The sequence below is a fragment of the Pristiophorus japonicus genome, chromosome 9, assembly GCF_044704955.1.
Source record: "Pristiophorus japonicus isolate sPriJap1 chromosome 9, sPriJap1.hap1, whole genome shotgun sequence".
Lineage (NCBI taxonomy): Eukaryota > Metazoa > Chordata > Chondrichthyes > Pristiophoridae > Pristiophorus > Pristiophorus japonicus.
This window is the reverse complement of record NC_091985.1, coordinates 145888012-145906493: the sequence shown is the minus strand read 5'-3', so window position 1 is coordinate 145906493 and position 18482 is coordinate 145888012. Positions and strand designations below refer to the sequence as shown.

Sequence of the window (18482 nt, the reverse complement as noted above, 5' to 3'; positions counted from 1 at the left end):
ATCACAAAAAAAAGTGGAGCTGGACGGTTATCTCATTGTTGTTTGTGGGACCTTGCTGTGTTTGTCTACGTTACAACTGCATAAACAGGGTTGATGCAGATCAGGAAGCACGGGAGTCAGCAAACAGAGCTGCTTCAAAGGAAAAGCGTTAATCGGTGATGCAGTCAGCAAGATTGACAACCACTAATTTTCCATCTTCTACACAGAAGGTAAATTAAATCCATGCCACTGTAAATTAGCCACCGAATACACAGGTCACTCTAAAAAGCTCAGAAACAAAACCACACGACAAAAGACACAAGCCAGTGATAAACCACTTTATTTCTTAGTTATAGAAGCCTTCTCGTCAAATAAATTACTGTTCCCATAAACCATGAACAGTCATTCACAAGGTCAGGTCCCTGATAATTTACAGTTTAACAGTTAGACAGGGTTGTGTAATAAAACCGAAGAGTTGGACAAGGCTGTAAACATCAAGGTTACTTCTGGCCGGGCAGGGAAATTCTGACTAGTTTGTAGAGAACATAGCCTGTACCTGAAATCAGCAGAGAAAAAAAATAAGTTACTTGTAATCACATTTTTTAAAAACTACAGTATTTCAGCAATAAAAACAAAATATTGGAAATCTCAGCGGGTCAGGCAGCATCTGTGGAGAGGGAAACAGAGTTAACGTTTCAAATCGATGACCCGTCGTCAGAAGTGGAAAAAGTTGAAGATGCAACAGGTTTTAAGCAAGTAGAGAGACAGGGAAAGAGGTGGGAGAAAACAATAAAAGGGAAGGTCTGTGATAGAGTGGAAGGCAGGAGAGATTAAATGACACCCCACTCCCACCTCTGTCATCAGCCACCTTCACTGTTCTAATGAAGCTCAACGCAACCTCAAGGAACAGCACCTCTTCTTTTGATTAGACACTTTACAGTCTTCTGGACTCAACATCAAGTTCAACAATTTCAGATCATAACCACTGCTCGCAGTTTACCAGACAGCAGCTGTTCTCGATTCTGATATTCCCATTTAAAATTCTAAAGACTCATCTATTTCTTTACTCATCCTATTACTAACTCCTTTCGCCTTGCACCATAATCCCTTTAATCTCACCTGCCTTCCACCCTATCAGAGATCTTCCCTTTTGTTCTTTCCACCATATCTCTGTACTTGCTTAACACCTGTTAGATCTCTAACCTTTCCCAGTTCAGACAAAAGGTCATCGACCTGAACCACTAACTTGCTTTCTCTCTCCACAGATGCTGCCTGACCTGCTGAGTGTTTGCCAAGACGTTATTTCCCTTGCCTTGAGAGTCTAGACCTAGGGGATATAGTCTCGGGATGAAGAGGAATTTCTTCACTGAGGGTTGTGAATCTTTGGAATTCTCTACTCTAAAGGGCTAAATCGTTGAGTATATTTGAAGGCTGAGATAGATGGATTTTTGAACATGGGGAATCAAGGGATATGGGGATAGTGCAGGAAAGTAGAGTTGAGGTCAAAGATCAGCCATGATCTTATTGAATGGCAGAGCAGGCTCAAAGGGCCAAATGGTCGACTCCTGCTCTTAATTCTGGTTATTTCCAGCATGTTCTGTTTTTGTTTCAGATTTCCAGCATCCACAGTATTTTGGTTTTGTATTATTTCAGCAAATCTGTGGGATTTTCCAGCACACAATTTTCAGTCAATTTACCAAGTACAAAGTTTTCCTCCAAATCTATTCTTTTATGAATGTTTTATGACTTATTTCCTATTCTTCCTGCCGCCAACCCCCCCCCCCCCATCCCCCTACCCCTCCCCCCCACCTACCCCACACCCACCCCCCCCCCTCTACCCCACCACCACCACCACACCCCCTACCCCCCCCTATGCCTTTACCTGCTAGGACTGTAGGGAATAGAATACGGCCAGGGCGATCTCCTGGACGGGTCAGAGAAGAATTTTCACAGATTTTTTTCTCCCTAAATTGGCCTGGGTTTTTGCCTCTCCCAGGTGGGGTGGAGTGTAGATGTTTTCAGTATAAGGGGTGTCACAGTTGTGTGAGGTGAACCGGTTGGGCTGGGTGCTCTTTGCCTTTCCATCATTGTTCATAGGTTTATATGTAACCTTTAGGGCTGCTGACCAAGGCCGTACAGCTCTGTCGGCCGGCGCAGACACGATGGGCCGAAATGGCCTCCTTCTACACTGTAAATTTCTATGTTTCTATGACATCCAGAGATCAGCACCTTTTAAAATAAGTACCAAGTATTCCTTACCCACAACAGTGAGCGCCATGGTGAGCCTGTAGAGCACAGCATCTGTAACGCCGCCTTTTAAATGGACCGGGATTCCGTTGTCCTCCTGTAACAAAGAAATGGAATCACAATGGTGCAGCTCCAATGGTGCTCTGCTGTGTCTGCATGGGGAAAGGAGAAGCTGTTGGCTAGATTCAGTGCGTAGGAAACGCTGACCCAAATTCCCCATATACTTGCCATGGCAGGAACACCAAACTCAGAAGGCAGCAAACCAGCCGCTCACACACCACCTGCCCACTGAGCGGAGCAAGGCAGGGTGGGGAGGCCAGGAGAAGAGTGTGGGGTGTCAGGGTAGGGGGTCATGGCGGGGCCAGGTTCAGTGCAAGATGGAGTAGCTATGGTGGGGATGGGGGGGGGGGGGGTTTGTGCATGGCACGTGAACCACACAAGTCATTTTACTTCCAATCTCCAAGGTGCTGTTCCTTCCAAATCACATGGCTTCTTCTGTTTCAGACTTATTTAAGGGTATGAGTCATTTAAATCAAAAGTCAGAGATTTTATTTTCAATACTGTTGAATCGTACAGTTCTTCTGACATGTTGCTGAGATTTGTCAGTGAGGTAATATAATTAATGTCAGTGTACAGATCACTAGACATAAACCCCATGCTTGTTTTAAACACTGCACCCCCACCAACGCCACAATCTGCATTACCCCAGATGCCCAAGACTTGTTTTCAGGCATGTGGTCCTGGGGCCCAGCCACTAGGTGGCATATAGGAGCAATCTGCAGCTCCATTCGCCGGAAAAAGGGGCAGAGTGTGGAACGAGGCCCAGGCTTTGCTCAAACCATCAGCATAGCTGAGCGAACACTCGGATACAGAACTGAAGCCGTGTATCTTTGTAATGGGGAAGAGATGAGCTGTAAAGGAACAAAGGGAGTTGGGTGTCCACGTACAAAAATCACAAAGCTGATGGACAGGTAGAAAAGTCACCCAAAAAGGGGTGGAAGTTGCATAGAGCTCTGGTTAGACCGCATGTGGGGTACTGCGTCAGTTTTGGGCACCGCACCTCGAAGGCTACATTAGTCTTGGAGGTGGTACACACAGATTCACCAGGATGATACTGGGGATTTAAAGGTTAAATTATGAGGACTGGTTGCATGAACTTGATTTGTATTCCTGTATGTTTAGAAGGTTGATCTAATTGAGAGAGGGAGGGAGGGAGGGAGGGAGGGAAGACTATTTCCTCTGGGAAATCAGAATAAGTGGGCTTAACCTTTAATTTAAAGCCAGGTCATTTTAGGAGTGAAATTTGGAAGTACTTTTTCCGCACAGTGGAAATCTAGAAAACTCCCCCACCCCAAAAGGCGGTCTGCGCTGGGGGGACAATTGGAGACTTCAAGACAGAGATGGATAGATTTTTGTTGGGTAACAGACAGGGAGTGAAGGTGGGTAAATGGAGTCTGACCAAATAGTGGAACAGGCTCAAGCAGCTGAAGGGCCTGCCCCTGTTCCCAAGAGCTACACCAATGCACTGTGCAGCCTACGGTTTGAGAATCACCCAAGACATTACACGGAATGTGGTCTGCTTCTGCAAGATGTTGACAGGCAACTCAGCTTTGCATGTTAGTGTGTAACAAATGTGGCAGCGTTTTAGATCACGTGTCTCCGCAAGCCATTTCAAAAAGTGCGCTGTGCAATCAGTTTGAGACACTTTCCAGTAGAAAGGCATCCCTTGCCCTTTACTCCCGAAGTCTGCCACTAGAATAGCCAATTCTCAGCCATAAAACAGAACACCTAAAAATAACTCATTCTTAAAGCAACAAGGTGCGTGAGCCACAAGGGTTTTGAAATCTGAAATTGCAAAGAGAAACAAGTTTATCTTTAAAGCCCTTAACTCAATAAAATCCAAGTGCATCCTGAATTTGATTAATGCTCCCCATCTGTGGGGTCTTTAGTGCCTCTCCTGTTCCCGCACATGACAAAGCCCAAGACCTGACAAGGGCTCTCGCCTCAAACTCCTCCATATAAAAATCAATAGAATCATAATGTTCCAGCAGAGAAACAGGCCATTCAGCCCCTCTATTTTGCACCAGTGTTTTTCTCCAATGGCTACCCAGTCTAATCCCACATTCTTGATCACTCCCCACACAATTCAATATCCCACCTAGTTTCCTAGTCTAATCTCACTCACTTCCCATACCCTTTAATATCCCACCCAGTCTAATCCCAGTCACTCCCATACCCTTTTTAATATCCCACCCAGTCTAATCCCACTCACTCCCATACCCTTTTTAATATCCCACCCAGTCTAATCCCACTCACTCCCATACCCTTTAATATCCCACCCAGTCTAATCCCACTCACTCCCATACCTTTTAATATCCCACCCAGTCTAATCCCACTCACTCCCATACCCTTTAATATCCCACCCAGTCTAATCCCACTCACTCCCATACCTTTTAATATCCCACCCAGTCTAATCCCACTCACTCCCATACCCTTTAATATCCCAGCCAGTTTAATCTTGCTTTCCTGCTCATTTCCAAGACTCTTTAATATTCCACTTTTCCAGCAACTATCTAATTTCCTTTTAAAAAGAACCTCTGAACTCTGTTTCAACAATAGCTTGTGGAAGATAATTCTATATCCTCACCCCACTCTACAGGAATTTTTCGAACTTCTTTAAGTCAACGATCACTTGGCGACGTCCTCCCATTGCCTTGGGCAGTGGTGTCACTGCAACCAGCTGCTACATAGCTGGAAGGTGACGGATAGGCCGATGTGTGACAGAGAATTTCCCCAGACCATGGAGCATCTAGCAAGCTAGTGCTCGCTAAGATCCTTCCCAGGGGAACAGCACTTGCTCACTCCGCATCACCAAAGGCCATAGAACGGATGACGACCTTGGTCGCCGACATGTAATGCTGCCGTACTAGAGTGCTGATCTTGCTTCCTTGTTTCTCCTGAGCTGTCAGCGCACTCTCTGACCTGCAAGGCCTCACTGTGCACAAAACAAGACTCACGGCACCGTTTCCGATTGTAATGGACCTTCGTGCCTCCTCAATCTATTAGCAAACTAGGAGCGTCAGAATCAGGAACGTCTAGAGGACAGAGCTATCCTTGCCAGCCGATTAATGAAACTTCACCCAACACCGCAATAAATGCTGAACTCGCCAGCGATGCCCACATCCCGTGAATGTGTGGATATCTGAACGGAATATATGGAATTAAGGACAGTAAAGTAAACGGGATATATGAAAATGTATAAGCCATGGAAGAATAGCTGGGAGAATGTCAGATTGCAAATAGTGCAACATCAGCATAGCTAACAGTCTGTCTCAAGGTTTCAAGTCACTAATCCTGCCAATAATATATAATTGTAACATGAAATACATATTCAAAAAACAGTTGTGGATTAGAAATCACCCATTTTATTTCCCCCCATTCTCTGCGGTTACCTGTTGGCATTGCTAAAACCTCCCCATACAAAATCACTCCATGTGGAGACTATTTCTAGCCTGTTTTGCAAGATCTTGGCCTTCTGTTCAAGCACCAACTGAAAGAGAACCTGTGGTTATTGGGAAACAAGACCATTGTTTACCACATCCTACTGACATTACATGGCTTCCGACAAGTGTCAGTCAAACAGCCCGTAGTTCCTGCTAGCCCCTGGTTTCCCAGGTGAACGTTACACATCTCAAACTAGATGGTGGAGAGCACTGCAGCAAATCCTTCAGCTGTTTTCATCCCCTGTAAAATGGGGTTCAGGCGGCCTGTGCTCAAACCTTCAGGGCAGTTGAGATGGGGGAGGGGGATAATTGCCAATTACACATCCTCGGCTCTACCCTGGAGGAGACGACCCCCATGTTGTAGGACCAGCCCGATTTTCATCCCATTGCTTTTACTGGAACAAAAATGGAGTCGGTTCTATAAAAGGTGGCGACATGCTGCACGAGGTTACATCCCAGGCATGATGGGCCGAGCGGCCTCCTTCTGTGCAGTCAAGTGTCTATGATTAACTCCCACTATGTCCTGCCAGCTGCCGCACCGACACCATGTACCGTGGGCCGTTTTCCTACATTAAAGGCGCTATATAAAAATGGTAGTTGTTGCTGCTCTGCAGGAAGTGGCAGCTCATGCTGGGGTACGGTCCCATCGGGAGCCATAATGCCTCAAGCAAATGCCCGTTCTGGGTGAGGATCAGGGAGCAGTTTCACAAGCCCATCACAGCCAAACCTGACCCTGCCCTTGTCCAACACTCACATATGCCCACTTCTAGCCATGGTTAATAGACAACGATTGGGGTTAAGAGTGGATCATGCTAGTACGTGCAGCAATATCGACCCATGAGGGGGCTGGAGTGAAGAAACATGCAAACCTACTGTCTTAGTGACCTGTTGAAAATCCTAACAGATGGGTTGGTCAATGCTCAACACAGAATAACTGAAATACTCAAGTCGTTAAAAATACAAAGCTGGGGTAATTTCATTTGCTGGCAGTGCATTGTGGACAGAAGACTGGTTCAAGCCCTGCTTCTGGAGACCATGGCTAGCTGAAGAATGCAAGCATTTGGCCTTTTTACTGGGCAGCCTGATTATGTTTGAAGTGCACCATGATGGCGAAAGTTTAGTCAGCCAACAACACTATTTATTGGCATGCAGCCTTGCAAGCAAAGCTTGATCACAAAACAAGTTCACACAACAACTACTGACCATATTTGCAGCCAACAATGTGTCTGTTGGAAGCTCAAAACTGCATCTTATTTCTTCAAAAAGGAAAAAAAAATAAATTCACTTTGGAAAAAAAGTAGAGATGGCTTGAAAATAAAACAGCAACATTTTAAAGGGCACACATACAAGTTATAAACATCTAGATGAGAGTTTCAATACCCAAGTATTTGAGTGCAACATTGACATTGATATGAAGTTTACTTCAATGACAACTTAATCCTTATGGATGCAGACAGAGGTCATCCTCTCCCTAGTTAACACAACCTGTATCCAATCTACTTCCTGTGATGGACGAACCTTGGTGTAAACAGTAGGGGATGGTTCCCCTTTATTACAGAATGTTTTAACTACCTCTAAATGAATTTCAAGCTACACCCTTTCAGGTTAGGATTGTTTCTCAAGTATTTTTAAGTAACATACAAGACCATATTTAACCTGTGTAGCTTGGTCAATTGGCAAAACGACATTACACTGTCATTCTAGTTATGTGTATACCAAGGGAGGTCACATTCCCCATCACAGCTGTCCAGAACTGCACTGTAGTTATTGGTAAAAATTCAGTACTTGACGAACATTTTGAGATGCAGTAGATGAGTAATGTGAGATGTAACGTGTGACAAGTGTAGCACGACTGGGAGGAACAGGTGATTTTGGACCTATGGTTCCTGAAGCTTGTGGGAGCACATTTCTGAAATGCTTTGCTTCAGCAATGCGGTCTGGAAATCGAAAGAGTTAAAAATTGGAAGATTCAAGATTGGATTAAAACAGGATCTGAGTTGTGTATAGTAATTCATGACATTGTCTGTATTTGACTGTACCTTGTTACTATGCAAATAATCTGAGTTATGTATAGTAATTCATGACATTACCTGTACGAGTGCAATTGTTACTATGCGAATAATAATTTGATGACATTGTCTATGTTAAACGATTCAGAAAAGCAGTTAGCCGTGATTTCAGGACAATTCTACATCATCTGCATGTTAATTGTCTAAATGTACTATGCAAAGAAATGAGAGTTCAAAGACTTTTTAGGTATAAGAGGTGGAACTGTTTTTTGTTAAGACACACACACACACTTTGGACACTGACGCTTGCTGCTTCAGTTGCAGTAAGCTGACCTGCATTAACCCCCTTCCCTCACCATATTCAACAATGGGCCCACAACCTGTTAACACATTTAAAACACAGGATATCAGCAGCAGTACGACGGTGTCAAAGCTATGAGCAAGAGTTCAGATGCCCAAAGTAGCCCATCCCAATTACATACTCGACACTCACCTGGAATATCTTCTGCTTCTCAGCAATCCTATTCTGCACCCGTCTGCGGGTTGCAGTGCTGAAGGTTCGCTGTGAAAGTTGTTGAAAGGCCTGAGGGGAAAGCAGACCATGGAAATGTAAATCTCCAAATGGGCAATATATAACCGCCCTCGTGTGAAGGACAGCACCCCTCTACATTACTGACAATCAAAAGGCATTTAATTGTCACTATCACATTCCTCAGTGCATCTCAAAGCATGTCACATTCAACTACAGGTTGAACCTCCCTTATCCAGAATCACCCCTCGTCCAGAACCATTCCTGGCCACCGGGTGACGCATGCGCAGAACTCCAACATAAACAAATTGAAGTCCTTCCTCGCTGCCAACTCCCGCAACCGTTGGCCTGACCCCGCGATCCATCCCCCCCCCCCAGATCTCTCTGTCGCACTCCCAAGCCAGCTAGCCCCTATATCCCCTTGCTCAGTACCTGTACAATCCAATTTAACCTGACCACCCCTCATCCGGAAAAATCCCTTATCCGGAACAGGCCAGATCCCAAAGGTTGCAGATAAGGGAGGTTCAACCTGTAATTACTTTTAGACTGCAGTAGCTGTTGTTAATGTGGGTAACAAGCCCTAGCAAAGTCCCACAAACAGCAAAGGAGGTGAATGGCCAGTTAATGTGGTTATGTGTGTTTATTAAGTGAGTGATGTACCAAAGGCAAGTTTGACAAATTAATCTCCAAAATTAAAGCACATGCTGATAGCTGAATGGGTAACTGCGGTTTGCTCCCAAGCCATACACACCAAAACAGCCTGTGGTGAGGTAGGCCCCATCAGCACAGGTGTGAAGATGTACTTAGCCTTAGCATGCCCAGTGGCTCTTGCTGGAAATGTGCATCTGGAGGCGTGGCCAAGAGTAGCTGTAATGACCAAACAGCCAAATGAAAATAAAATGGAAGTCTGAAACAAGAACAGAAAAGGCTAGAATGGCTGCGTGGGCCAGGCAGCATCTGTGGGAGAAGAGAGAGAATAAGGCCCTAGGACTGGGCCCTTCTTCATAGCGCCACCTGTTGATCGACCTACCAACAACCTACCCAGTCAGCACCCACAGATTCACACTCCCAACCCCAACAGATCAGAAAAAAGGGAGGAAATAAAGTGAAAGCTCTTCTTAATCTCACATTTTCAGATTCCGGATATGTTTAAAAAAAGATATCCAAGCACACAGATGTTAACTTTATACTTAGCTAACTCCCAATAGATTAAATATATAGATATCATGTATATCAACACAGAGATATATATCACATATACATATATGAGATATGTGATCACACTTGATCAGCTCCGCTGGGCAGGCCACATTGTTCACATGCCAGACACAAGACACCCAAACCAAGCGCTCTACTCGGAACTCCTTCACGGCAAGCGAGCCAAAGGTGGGCAGAGGAAATGTTACAAGGACACCCTCAAAGCCTCCCTGATAAAGTGCAACATCCCCACCAACACCTAGGAGTCCCTAGCCAAAGACCGTCCTAAGTGGAGGAACTGCATTCGGGAGGACGCCGAGCACCTAGAGTCTCAACGCCGAGAGCATGCACAAATCAAACGCAGGCAGCGGAAAGAGCGTGCGGCAAACCAGTCCCACCCACCCCTTCCCTCAACGACTATCTGTCCCACCTGTGACAGGGACTGTGGCTCTCGTAGTGGACTGTTCAGCCACCTAAAGACTCATTTTTAAGAGTGGAAGTAAGTCTTCCTCGATTCTGAGGGACTGCCTATGATAGGGATATATATCAGGTACTTGATATTATACATCAGCATTTACTTATAGTTAGATATATATCCAGCTATTTAGATACACATCAATGCACAGTTGTAGATCTATATCAAGTATATAGATATTATTTGGTATATATTCATGACCTGGACATACAGGACATAATTTCAAAATTTGTATATGACTAAATTCAAATGTAGTAATGTGAGGATAGCGACAGACTTCAGGAGGACATAGGCTGGTGAAATGGGCAGACACAGCAGATTAAATGTAACGCAGAGAAGTGTGAACTGTTCGGAAGAATGAGGCGCAATATAATCTAAATGGTCCAATTTAAACCGGGGGGGGGGGGGGGGAAAGAGAGAAGAAGGGACAGAGAGACCTGGGGTGTACGTACACAAATCTTTGAAGGTGGCAGGAGACATTGAGAAGGCTATAAAAAAAAACCTTAATTAAGAGTACAAAAGGAAATTACGCAAAACCTGGTTAAGCCCCAGCTGGATTATTGTGTCCAATTCAGAGCACAATACTTCAGGAAGAATGTCAAAGCCTTGGAGAGCGTGCAGAGGAGATTTACTGGATTGGCACCAGGGGTATGGGGCTTCAGTTATAGAAACATAGAAAATAGGTGCAGGAGTAGGCTATTCAGCCTTTCGAGCCTGCACCACCATTCAATAGATCATGGCTGATCATTTTTGCAACTTTAGCACCCCATTTCTGCTTTCTCTCCATACCCCTTGATCCCTTTAGCTGTAAGGGCCACATCTAACTCCCTCTTGAATATATCTAACGAACTGGCCTCAACAGAAGTCCACAGGTTCACAATTCTGAGTGAAGAAGTTTCTTCTCATCTTGGTCCCAAATGGCTTACCCCTTATCCTTAGACTGTGACCCCTGGTTCTGGACTTCCCCAACATCAGGAACATTCTTGCTGCATCTAACCTGTCCAATCCCATCAGAATTTTATGTTTCTATGAGATCCCCTCTCATCCTTCTAAACTCCAGTGAATATAAGCCTAGTCGATCCAGTCTTTCTTCATATGTCAGTCCTGCCATCCCTGGAATCAGTCTGGTGAACCTTCGCTGCACTCCCTCAATATCAAGAATGCCCTTCCTCAGATTACTGAAACTGAACACAATATTCAAGGTGTAGCCTCACCAAGGCCCTGTACAATTGCAGTAAGACCTCCCTGCTCCTATACTCAAATCCTCTCGCTATGAAGGCCAATGTGCCATTGGCCTTCTTCACAGCCTGCTGTACCTGCATGCCAACTTTCAATGACTGATGTACCATGGCACCCAGGTCTCGTTGCACCTCCCCTTTTCCTAATCTGTCACCATTCAGATAATATTCTGCCTTCCTGTTTTTGCCAGCAAAGTGAATAACCTAACATTTATCTACATTATACTGCATCTGTCATGCATTTGCCCACTCACCTAATCTGTCCAAGTCACCCTGCAGCCTCTTAGCATCCTCCTCACAGCTCACACTGCCACCACCCAGCTTAGTGTCATCTGCAAACTTGGAGATATTACATTCAATTCCTTCGTCTAAATCATTAATAAATATTGTACCCCACTAGTCACTGCCTGCCATTCCGAAAAAGGACCCGTTTATTCCTACTCTTTGCTTCCTGTCTGCCAACCAGTTCTCTATCCACGTCAATACATTACTCTCAATACCATGTGCTTTAATTTTGCACATTAATCTTGTGTGTGGGACCTTGTCAAAAGCCTTTTGAAAGTCCAAATGCACCACATCCACTGGTTCTCCCTTGTCCACTCCACTAGTTACTTCCTCAAAAAATTCTAGAAGATTTGTCAAGCATGATTTCCCTTTCATAAATCCATGCTGACTTGGACCGATCCTGTCGCTGCTTTCCAAATGCACTGCTATTACATCTTTAATAATTGATTCCAACATTTTCCCCACTACTGATGTCAGGCTAACCGGTCTATAATTCCTGATTTTCTCTTCCCTCCTTTTTTAAAAAAAAAGTGGGGTTACATTAGCTACCCTCCAATCCATAGGAACTGATCCAGAGTCTATAGAATGTTGGAAAATGACCACTAATGCATCCACTATTTCTAGGGCCACGTCCTCAAGTACTCTGGGATGCAGACTATCAGGCCCTGGGGATTTATTGGCCTTCAGACCCATAAATTTCCCTAACACAATTTCCTGACAAAGGATTTCCTTCAGTTCCTCCTTCTCGCTAGACCCTCGGTCCCCTAGTATTTCGGGAAGGTTATTTGTGTCTTCCTTAGTGAAGCCAGATCCAAAGTATTTGTTCAATTGGCCTGCCATTTCTTTGTTCCCCATTGTAAATTCACCTGATTCTGACTGCAAGGGACTTACATTTGTCTTCACTAATCTTTTTCTCTTCACATATCTATAGAAGCTTTTGCAGTCAGTTTTTATGTTCCTTGCAAGCTTACTCTCATACTCTATTTTCCCCCTAATTAAACCCTTTGTCCTCCTCTGCTGAATTCTAAATTTCTCCTAGTCTTCAGGTTTGCTGCTTTTTCTGGCCAATTTATATGCCTCTTCCTTGGATTTAACACTATCCCTAATTTCCCTCGTTAGCCACGGTTGAGCCACCTTCCCCGTTTTATTTTTACGCCAGACAGGGATGTACAATTGTTGAAGTTTATCCATGTGATCTTTAAATGTCTGCCATTGCCTATCCACCGTTAACCCTTTAAGTATCATTCTGCAGTCTATCCCAGCCAATTCACGTCTCATACCATCAAAGTTACCTTTCTTTAAGTTCAGGACTCTAGTCTCCGAATTAACTCTGTCACTCTCCATCTTAATGAAGAATTCTACCATATTATGGTCACTGTTCCCTAAGGGACCTCACATGTGGGGAAACTACACAAGTTGGGATTGTTTCCCTTCGAGCAGAAATGGGGAGGTTTGAAATAGATGTACAAAATCATGGAGTTATGATACAGTAGAAGTAAGGAGAAACTGTTTCCAGTGAAAGGAGGGTCATTAACCAAGGGCCAGAGATTTAAGGTAATTGGCAAAAGAATCAGAGGCGAGACATGAAAACATTTTAAAAAAACGCAAATTATAATCTGGAATGCACTGCCTGAAAGGAAGCAAATTCAATAATAACTTTCAAGACGATATTGGATAAATACTTGAAGGGAGAAAATTAACAGGGCTAAGGGGAAAGAGCAGGGGAGTAGGACTCTATTGCATAACTCTACTGAGCTAGCACAGACAGGTGGGCCAAATGGCCTCACTTCTGTGCTGCATGATTCCATGATATTATACATTAGTCATTGGTAAATATCTGTTTTATATCCCAGTATGTTATCTCGCCTATAGTCTCAGGCTGTAGGTATCACTTGGCTAGGGGGGGGGGGGGGGGGGGCGGGAAATGCAGCACCACTATTTTCCATAACAACATAGGAGCAGGAGGAGGCCATTAGGCCCCTCAAATATGCTCCATCATTCAATCAGACCCTGGCTGATCTTATACCTCAACTCTACCTTCCTGCACTGTCCCCATATCCCTCGATTCCCCTACAGTCCAACATCTCTCTCTCTCTCCGCCTTGAATATATTGAGACTAAGCATCCACAGCCCTCTGGGGTAGAGAATTCCACAGGTTCACAGCCCTCCGAGTGAAGACATTCCTCATCTCAGTCCCAAATGGCCCACCCCTTATCCCGAGACTGTGCCCCAGCCTCACTGCAACTCCGCCACCCCGGAAGCTGGCCGGAGACTCGGCCTCCGGACCTGCCCGACCCGGACCGGAAAGGCTCGGGGAGCCGGCCCTGCCTGTGGGCCGGGGATCGCTGGCGACAGGCCCGAGGTGAAAGGACCCGCCGCCGACAGGAGCTCCCGGGCTCCACCCCCACTCTCTGCCCCGTCCCTCCTCCAGGGCCGATCTCTCCCCAGGCCTCCTCACCCGCAGGCCCGCTCTCCCCAGGCCGCTCATTTCGTTCCGACTTCCCGCAAGGACACCCGGAAGACCAGACTGCACCGCGCCGGGGAACACGTGACCCCCAGCCCTTCAGACACGTGATCGACGCGTCATATCGTGTTGCCGGCCCGTGGGCGCCGCTGGCCCACGTGATCGCAGCCGCCATCCGCATTGGCGGAGCTGCGGTGGCCGCCATGACAGTAGTGAGCAAGCTGCCAGCGTCATTTGACCTTGGCAATGATGGTGGTCCCCAACCAGAGGCCTCACTCAGCTCCCTGGGCACAGCACTCCAAACACCCAATACCGTCCATCGCTCAGTGCTGGCGCTCTCCCCTCTCAGCCACAAGGTTGGGTTCAAGCCCCACTCCAGGTGTAGTACTGATGGAGTGCTGCACTGTCAGAGGGGCAGTACTGAGGGAGTATTGCATTGTATAGGGGCAGTACTGAGGGAGTGCCGCACTGTCAGAGGGGCAGTACTGAGGGAGTATTGCATTGTATAGGGGCAGTACTGAGGGAGCGTTGCACTGTTGGAGGGGCAGTACTGAGGGAGTGTTGCATTGTATAGGGGCAGTACTGAGGGAGCGTTGCACTGTCAGAGGGGCAGTACTGAGGGAGTGCCGCACTGTCAGAGGGGCAGTACTGAGGGAGTATTGCATTGTATAGGGGCAGTACTGAGGGAGCGTTGCACTGTTGGAGGGGCAGTACTGAGGGAGTATTGCATTGTATAGGGGCAGTACTGAGGGAATGTTGCACTGTCGGAGGGGCAGTACTGAGGGAGTGCTGCACTGTCAGAGGGGCGGGGCAGTACTGAGGAAGTATTACATTGTATAGGGGCAGTACTGAGGGAGCGTTGCACTGTCAGGGGCAGCACTGAGGGAGTATTGCATTGTATAGGGGCAGTACTGAGGGAGCGTTGCACTGTCAGAGGGGCAGTACTGAGGGAGTGCTGCACAGAGGTGCAGTACTGAGGGAGTGCTGCACTGTCAGAGGTGCAGTACTGAGGGAGCGTTGCACTGTCAGAGGTGCAGTACTGAGGGAGTGCTGCACAGAGGTGCAGTACTGAGGGAGTGCTGCACTGTCAGAGGTGCAGTACTGAGGGAGCGTTGCACTGTCAGAGGTGCAGTACTGAGGGAGTGCTGCACTGTCAGAGGGGCAGTACTGAGGGAGTGCTGCACTGTTGGAGGGGCAGTACTGAGGGAGTATTGCATTGTATAGGGGCAGTACTGAGGGAGCGTTGCACTGTCAGGGGCAGTACTGAGGGAGTGCTGCACTGTTGGAGGGGCAGTACTGAGGGAGTATTGCATTGTATAGGGGCACTATTAAGGGAGCGTTGCACTGTCAGAGGGGCAGTACTGAGGGAGTATTGCATTGTATAGGGGCAGTACTGAGGGAGCGTTGCACTGTCAGGGGCAGTACTGAGGGAGTGCTGCACTGTTGGAGGGGCAGTACTGAGGGAGTATTGCATTGTATAGGGGCAGTACTGAAGGAGTGCCGCACTGTCAGAGGGGCAGTACTGAGGGAGTATTGCATTGTATAGGGGCAGTACTGAGGGAGTGCCGCACTGTCAGAGGGGCAGTACTGAGGGAGTATTGCATTGTATAGGGGCAGTACTGAGGGAGCGTTGCACTGTTGGAGGGGCAGTACTGAGGGAGTATTGCATTGTATAGGGGCAGTACTGAGGGAGTGTTGCACTGTCGGAGGGGCAGTACTGAGGGAGTGCTGCATTGTATTGGGGCAGTACTGAGGGAGCGTTGCACTGTCAGAGGGGCAGTACTGAGGGAGTGCTGCACAGAGGTGCAGTACTGAGGGAGTGCTGCACTGTTGGAGGGGCAGTACTGAGGGAGTATTGCATTGTATAGGGGCAGTACTGAGGGAGCGTTGCACTGTTGGAGGGGCAGTACTGAGGGAGTATTGCATTGTATAGGGGCAGTACTGAGGGAGTGCTGCACTGTCGGAGGGGCAGTACTGAGGGAGTGCTGCACTGTCAGAGGGGCGGGGCAGTACTGAGGGAGTATTGCATTGTATAGGGGCAGTACTGAGGGAGCGTTGTACATAGAAACATAGAAAATAGGTGCAGGAGTAGGCCATTCGGCCCTTCTAGCCTGCACCGCCATTCAATGAGTTCATGGCTGAACATTCAACTTCAGTACCCCATTCCTGCTTTCTCGCCATACCCCTTGATCCCCCTAGCAGTAAGGACCTCATCTAACTCCTTTTTGAATATATTTAGTGAATTGGCCTCAACAACTTTCTGTGGTAGAGAATTCCACAGGTTCACCACTCTCTGGGTGAAGAAGTTCCTCCGCATCTCGGTCCTAAATGGCTTACCCCTTATCCTTAGACTGTGACCCCTGGTTCTGGACTTCCCCAACATTGGGAACATTCTTCCTGCATCTAACCTGTCTAACCCCGTCAGAATTTTATATGTTTCTATGAGGTCCCCTCTCATTCTTCTGAATTCCAGTGAATACAAGCCCAGTTGACCCAGTCTTTCTTGATAGGTCAGTCCCGCCATCCCGGGAATCAGTCTGGTGAACCTTCGCTGCACTCCCTCAATAGCAAGAATGTCCTTCCTCAGGTTAGGAGACCAAAACTGTACACAATACTCCAGGTGTGGCCTCACCAATGCCCTGTACAACTGTAGCAACACCTCCCTGCCCCTGTACACAAATCCCCTTGCTATGAAGGCCAACATGCCATTTGCTTTCTTAACCGCCTGCTGCACCTGCATGCCAACCTTCAATGACTGATGTACCATGACACCCAGGTCTCTTTGCACCTCCCCTTTTCCTAATCTGTCACCATTCAGATAATAGTCTGTCTGTCTGTTTTTACCACCAAAGTGGATAACCTCACATTTATCCACATTATACTTCATCTGCCATGCATTTGCCCACTCACCTAACCTATCCAAGTCGCTCTGCAGCCTCACAGCATCCTCCTCGCAGCTCACACTGCCACCCAACTTAGTGTCATCCGCAAATTTGGAGATACTACATTTAATCCCCTCATCTAAATCATTAATGTACAGTGTAAACAGCTGGGGCCCCAGCACAGAACCTTGCGGTACCCCACTAGTCACTGCCTGCCATTCTGAAAAGTACCCATTTACTCCTACTCTTTGCTTCCTGTCTGACAACCAGTTCTCAATCCATGTCAGTACACTACCCCCAATCCCATGTGCTCTAACTTTGCACATCAATCTCTTGTGTGGGACCTTGTCGAACGCCTTCTGAAAGTCCAAATATACCACATCAACTGGTTCTCCCTTATCATTGTATAGGGGCAGTACTGAGGGAGCGTTGCACTGTTGGAGGGGCAGTACTGAGGGAGTATTGCATTGTATAGGGGCAGTACTGAGGGAGCGTTGCACTGTCAGGGGCAGTACTGAGGGAGTGCTGCACAGAGGTGCAGTACTGAGGGAGTGCTGCACTGTCAGAGGTGCAGTACTGAGGGAGCGTTGCACTGTCAGAGGTGCAGTACTGAGGGAGTGCTGCACTGTTGGAGGGGCAGTACTGAGGGAGTATTGCATTGTATAGGGGCAGTACTGAGGGAGCGTTGCACTGTCGGAGGGGCAGTACTGAGGGAGTGCTGCACTGTCAGAGGGGCGGGGCAGTACTGAGGGAGTATTACATTGTATAGGGGCAGTACTGAGGGAGCGTTGCACTGTCAGGGGCAGTACTGAGGGAGTATTGCATTGTATAGGGGCAGTACTGAAGGAGCGTTGCACTGTCAGAGGGGCAGTACTGAGGGAGTATTGCATTGTATAGGGGCAGTACTGAGGGAGCGTTGCACTGTTGGAGGGGCAGTACTGAGGGAGTGTTGCATTGTATAGGGGCAGTACTGAGGGAGTGCTGCACAGAGGTGCAGTACTGAGGGAGTGCTGCACTGTCAGAGGTGCAGTACTGAGGGAGCGTTGCACTGTCGGAGGGGCAGTACTGAGGGAGTGCTGCACTGTCAGAGGGGCGGGGCAGTACTGAGGGAGTATTACATTGTATAGGGGCAGTACTGAGGGAGCGTTGCACTGTCAGGGGCAGTACTGAGGGAGTATTGCATTGTATAGGGGCAGTACTGAGGGAGCGTTGCACTGTCAGAGGGGCAGTACTGAGGGAGTGCTGCACTGTCAGAGGGGCAGTACTGAGGGAGTGCTGCACTGTCGGAGGGCAGTACTGAGGGAGTATTGCATTGTATAGGGGCAGTACTGAGGGAGTGCCGCACTGTCAGAGGGGCAGTACTGAGGGAGTATTGCATTGTATAGGGGCAGTACTGAGGGAGCGTTGCACTGTTGGAGGGGCAGTACTGAGGGAGTATTGCATTGTATAGGGGCACTATTAAGGGAGCGTTGCACTGTCAGAGGGGCAGTACTGAGGGAGTATTGCATTGTATAGGGGCAGTACTGAGGGAGCGTTGCACTGTCAGAGGGGCAGTACTGAGGGAGTGCTGCACAGAGGTGCAGTACTGAGGGAGTGCTGCACTGTCAGAGGTGCAGTACTGAGGGAGCGTTGCACTGTCAGAGGTGCAGTACTGAGGGAGTGCTGCACTGTTGG

The 18482-nt window shown here is 47.3% G+C and overlaps 1 protein-coding gene across 1 annotated transcript; it reads right to left on the bottom strand.

Annotated features, from left to right (window-relative positions):
• Positions 1–302: 302 nt before the first annotated feature.
• LOC139273259 (cytochrome c oxidase subunit 7A2, mitochondrial-like) lies at positions 303–14020 on the bottom strand. Its single transcript, XM_070889914.1, has 4 exons — positions 13921–14020; positions 8232–8321; positions 2239–2323; positions 303–535 (listed from the first exon to the last, which is right to left on the bottom strand). The coding sequence occupies exons 1-4, from the start codon at positions 13948–13950 to the stop codon at positions 480–482; spliced, it is 261 nt and encodes an 86-aa protein (XP_070746015.1). The 5' UTR covers positions 13951–14020; the 3' UTR covers positions 303–479.
• Between the last annotated feature and the right edge of the window lie 4462 nt (positions 14021–18482).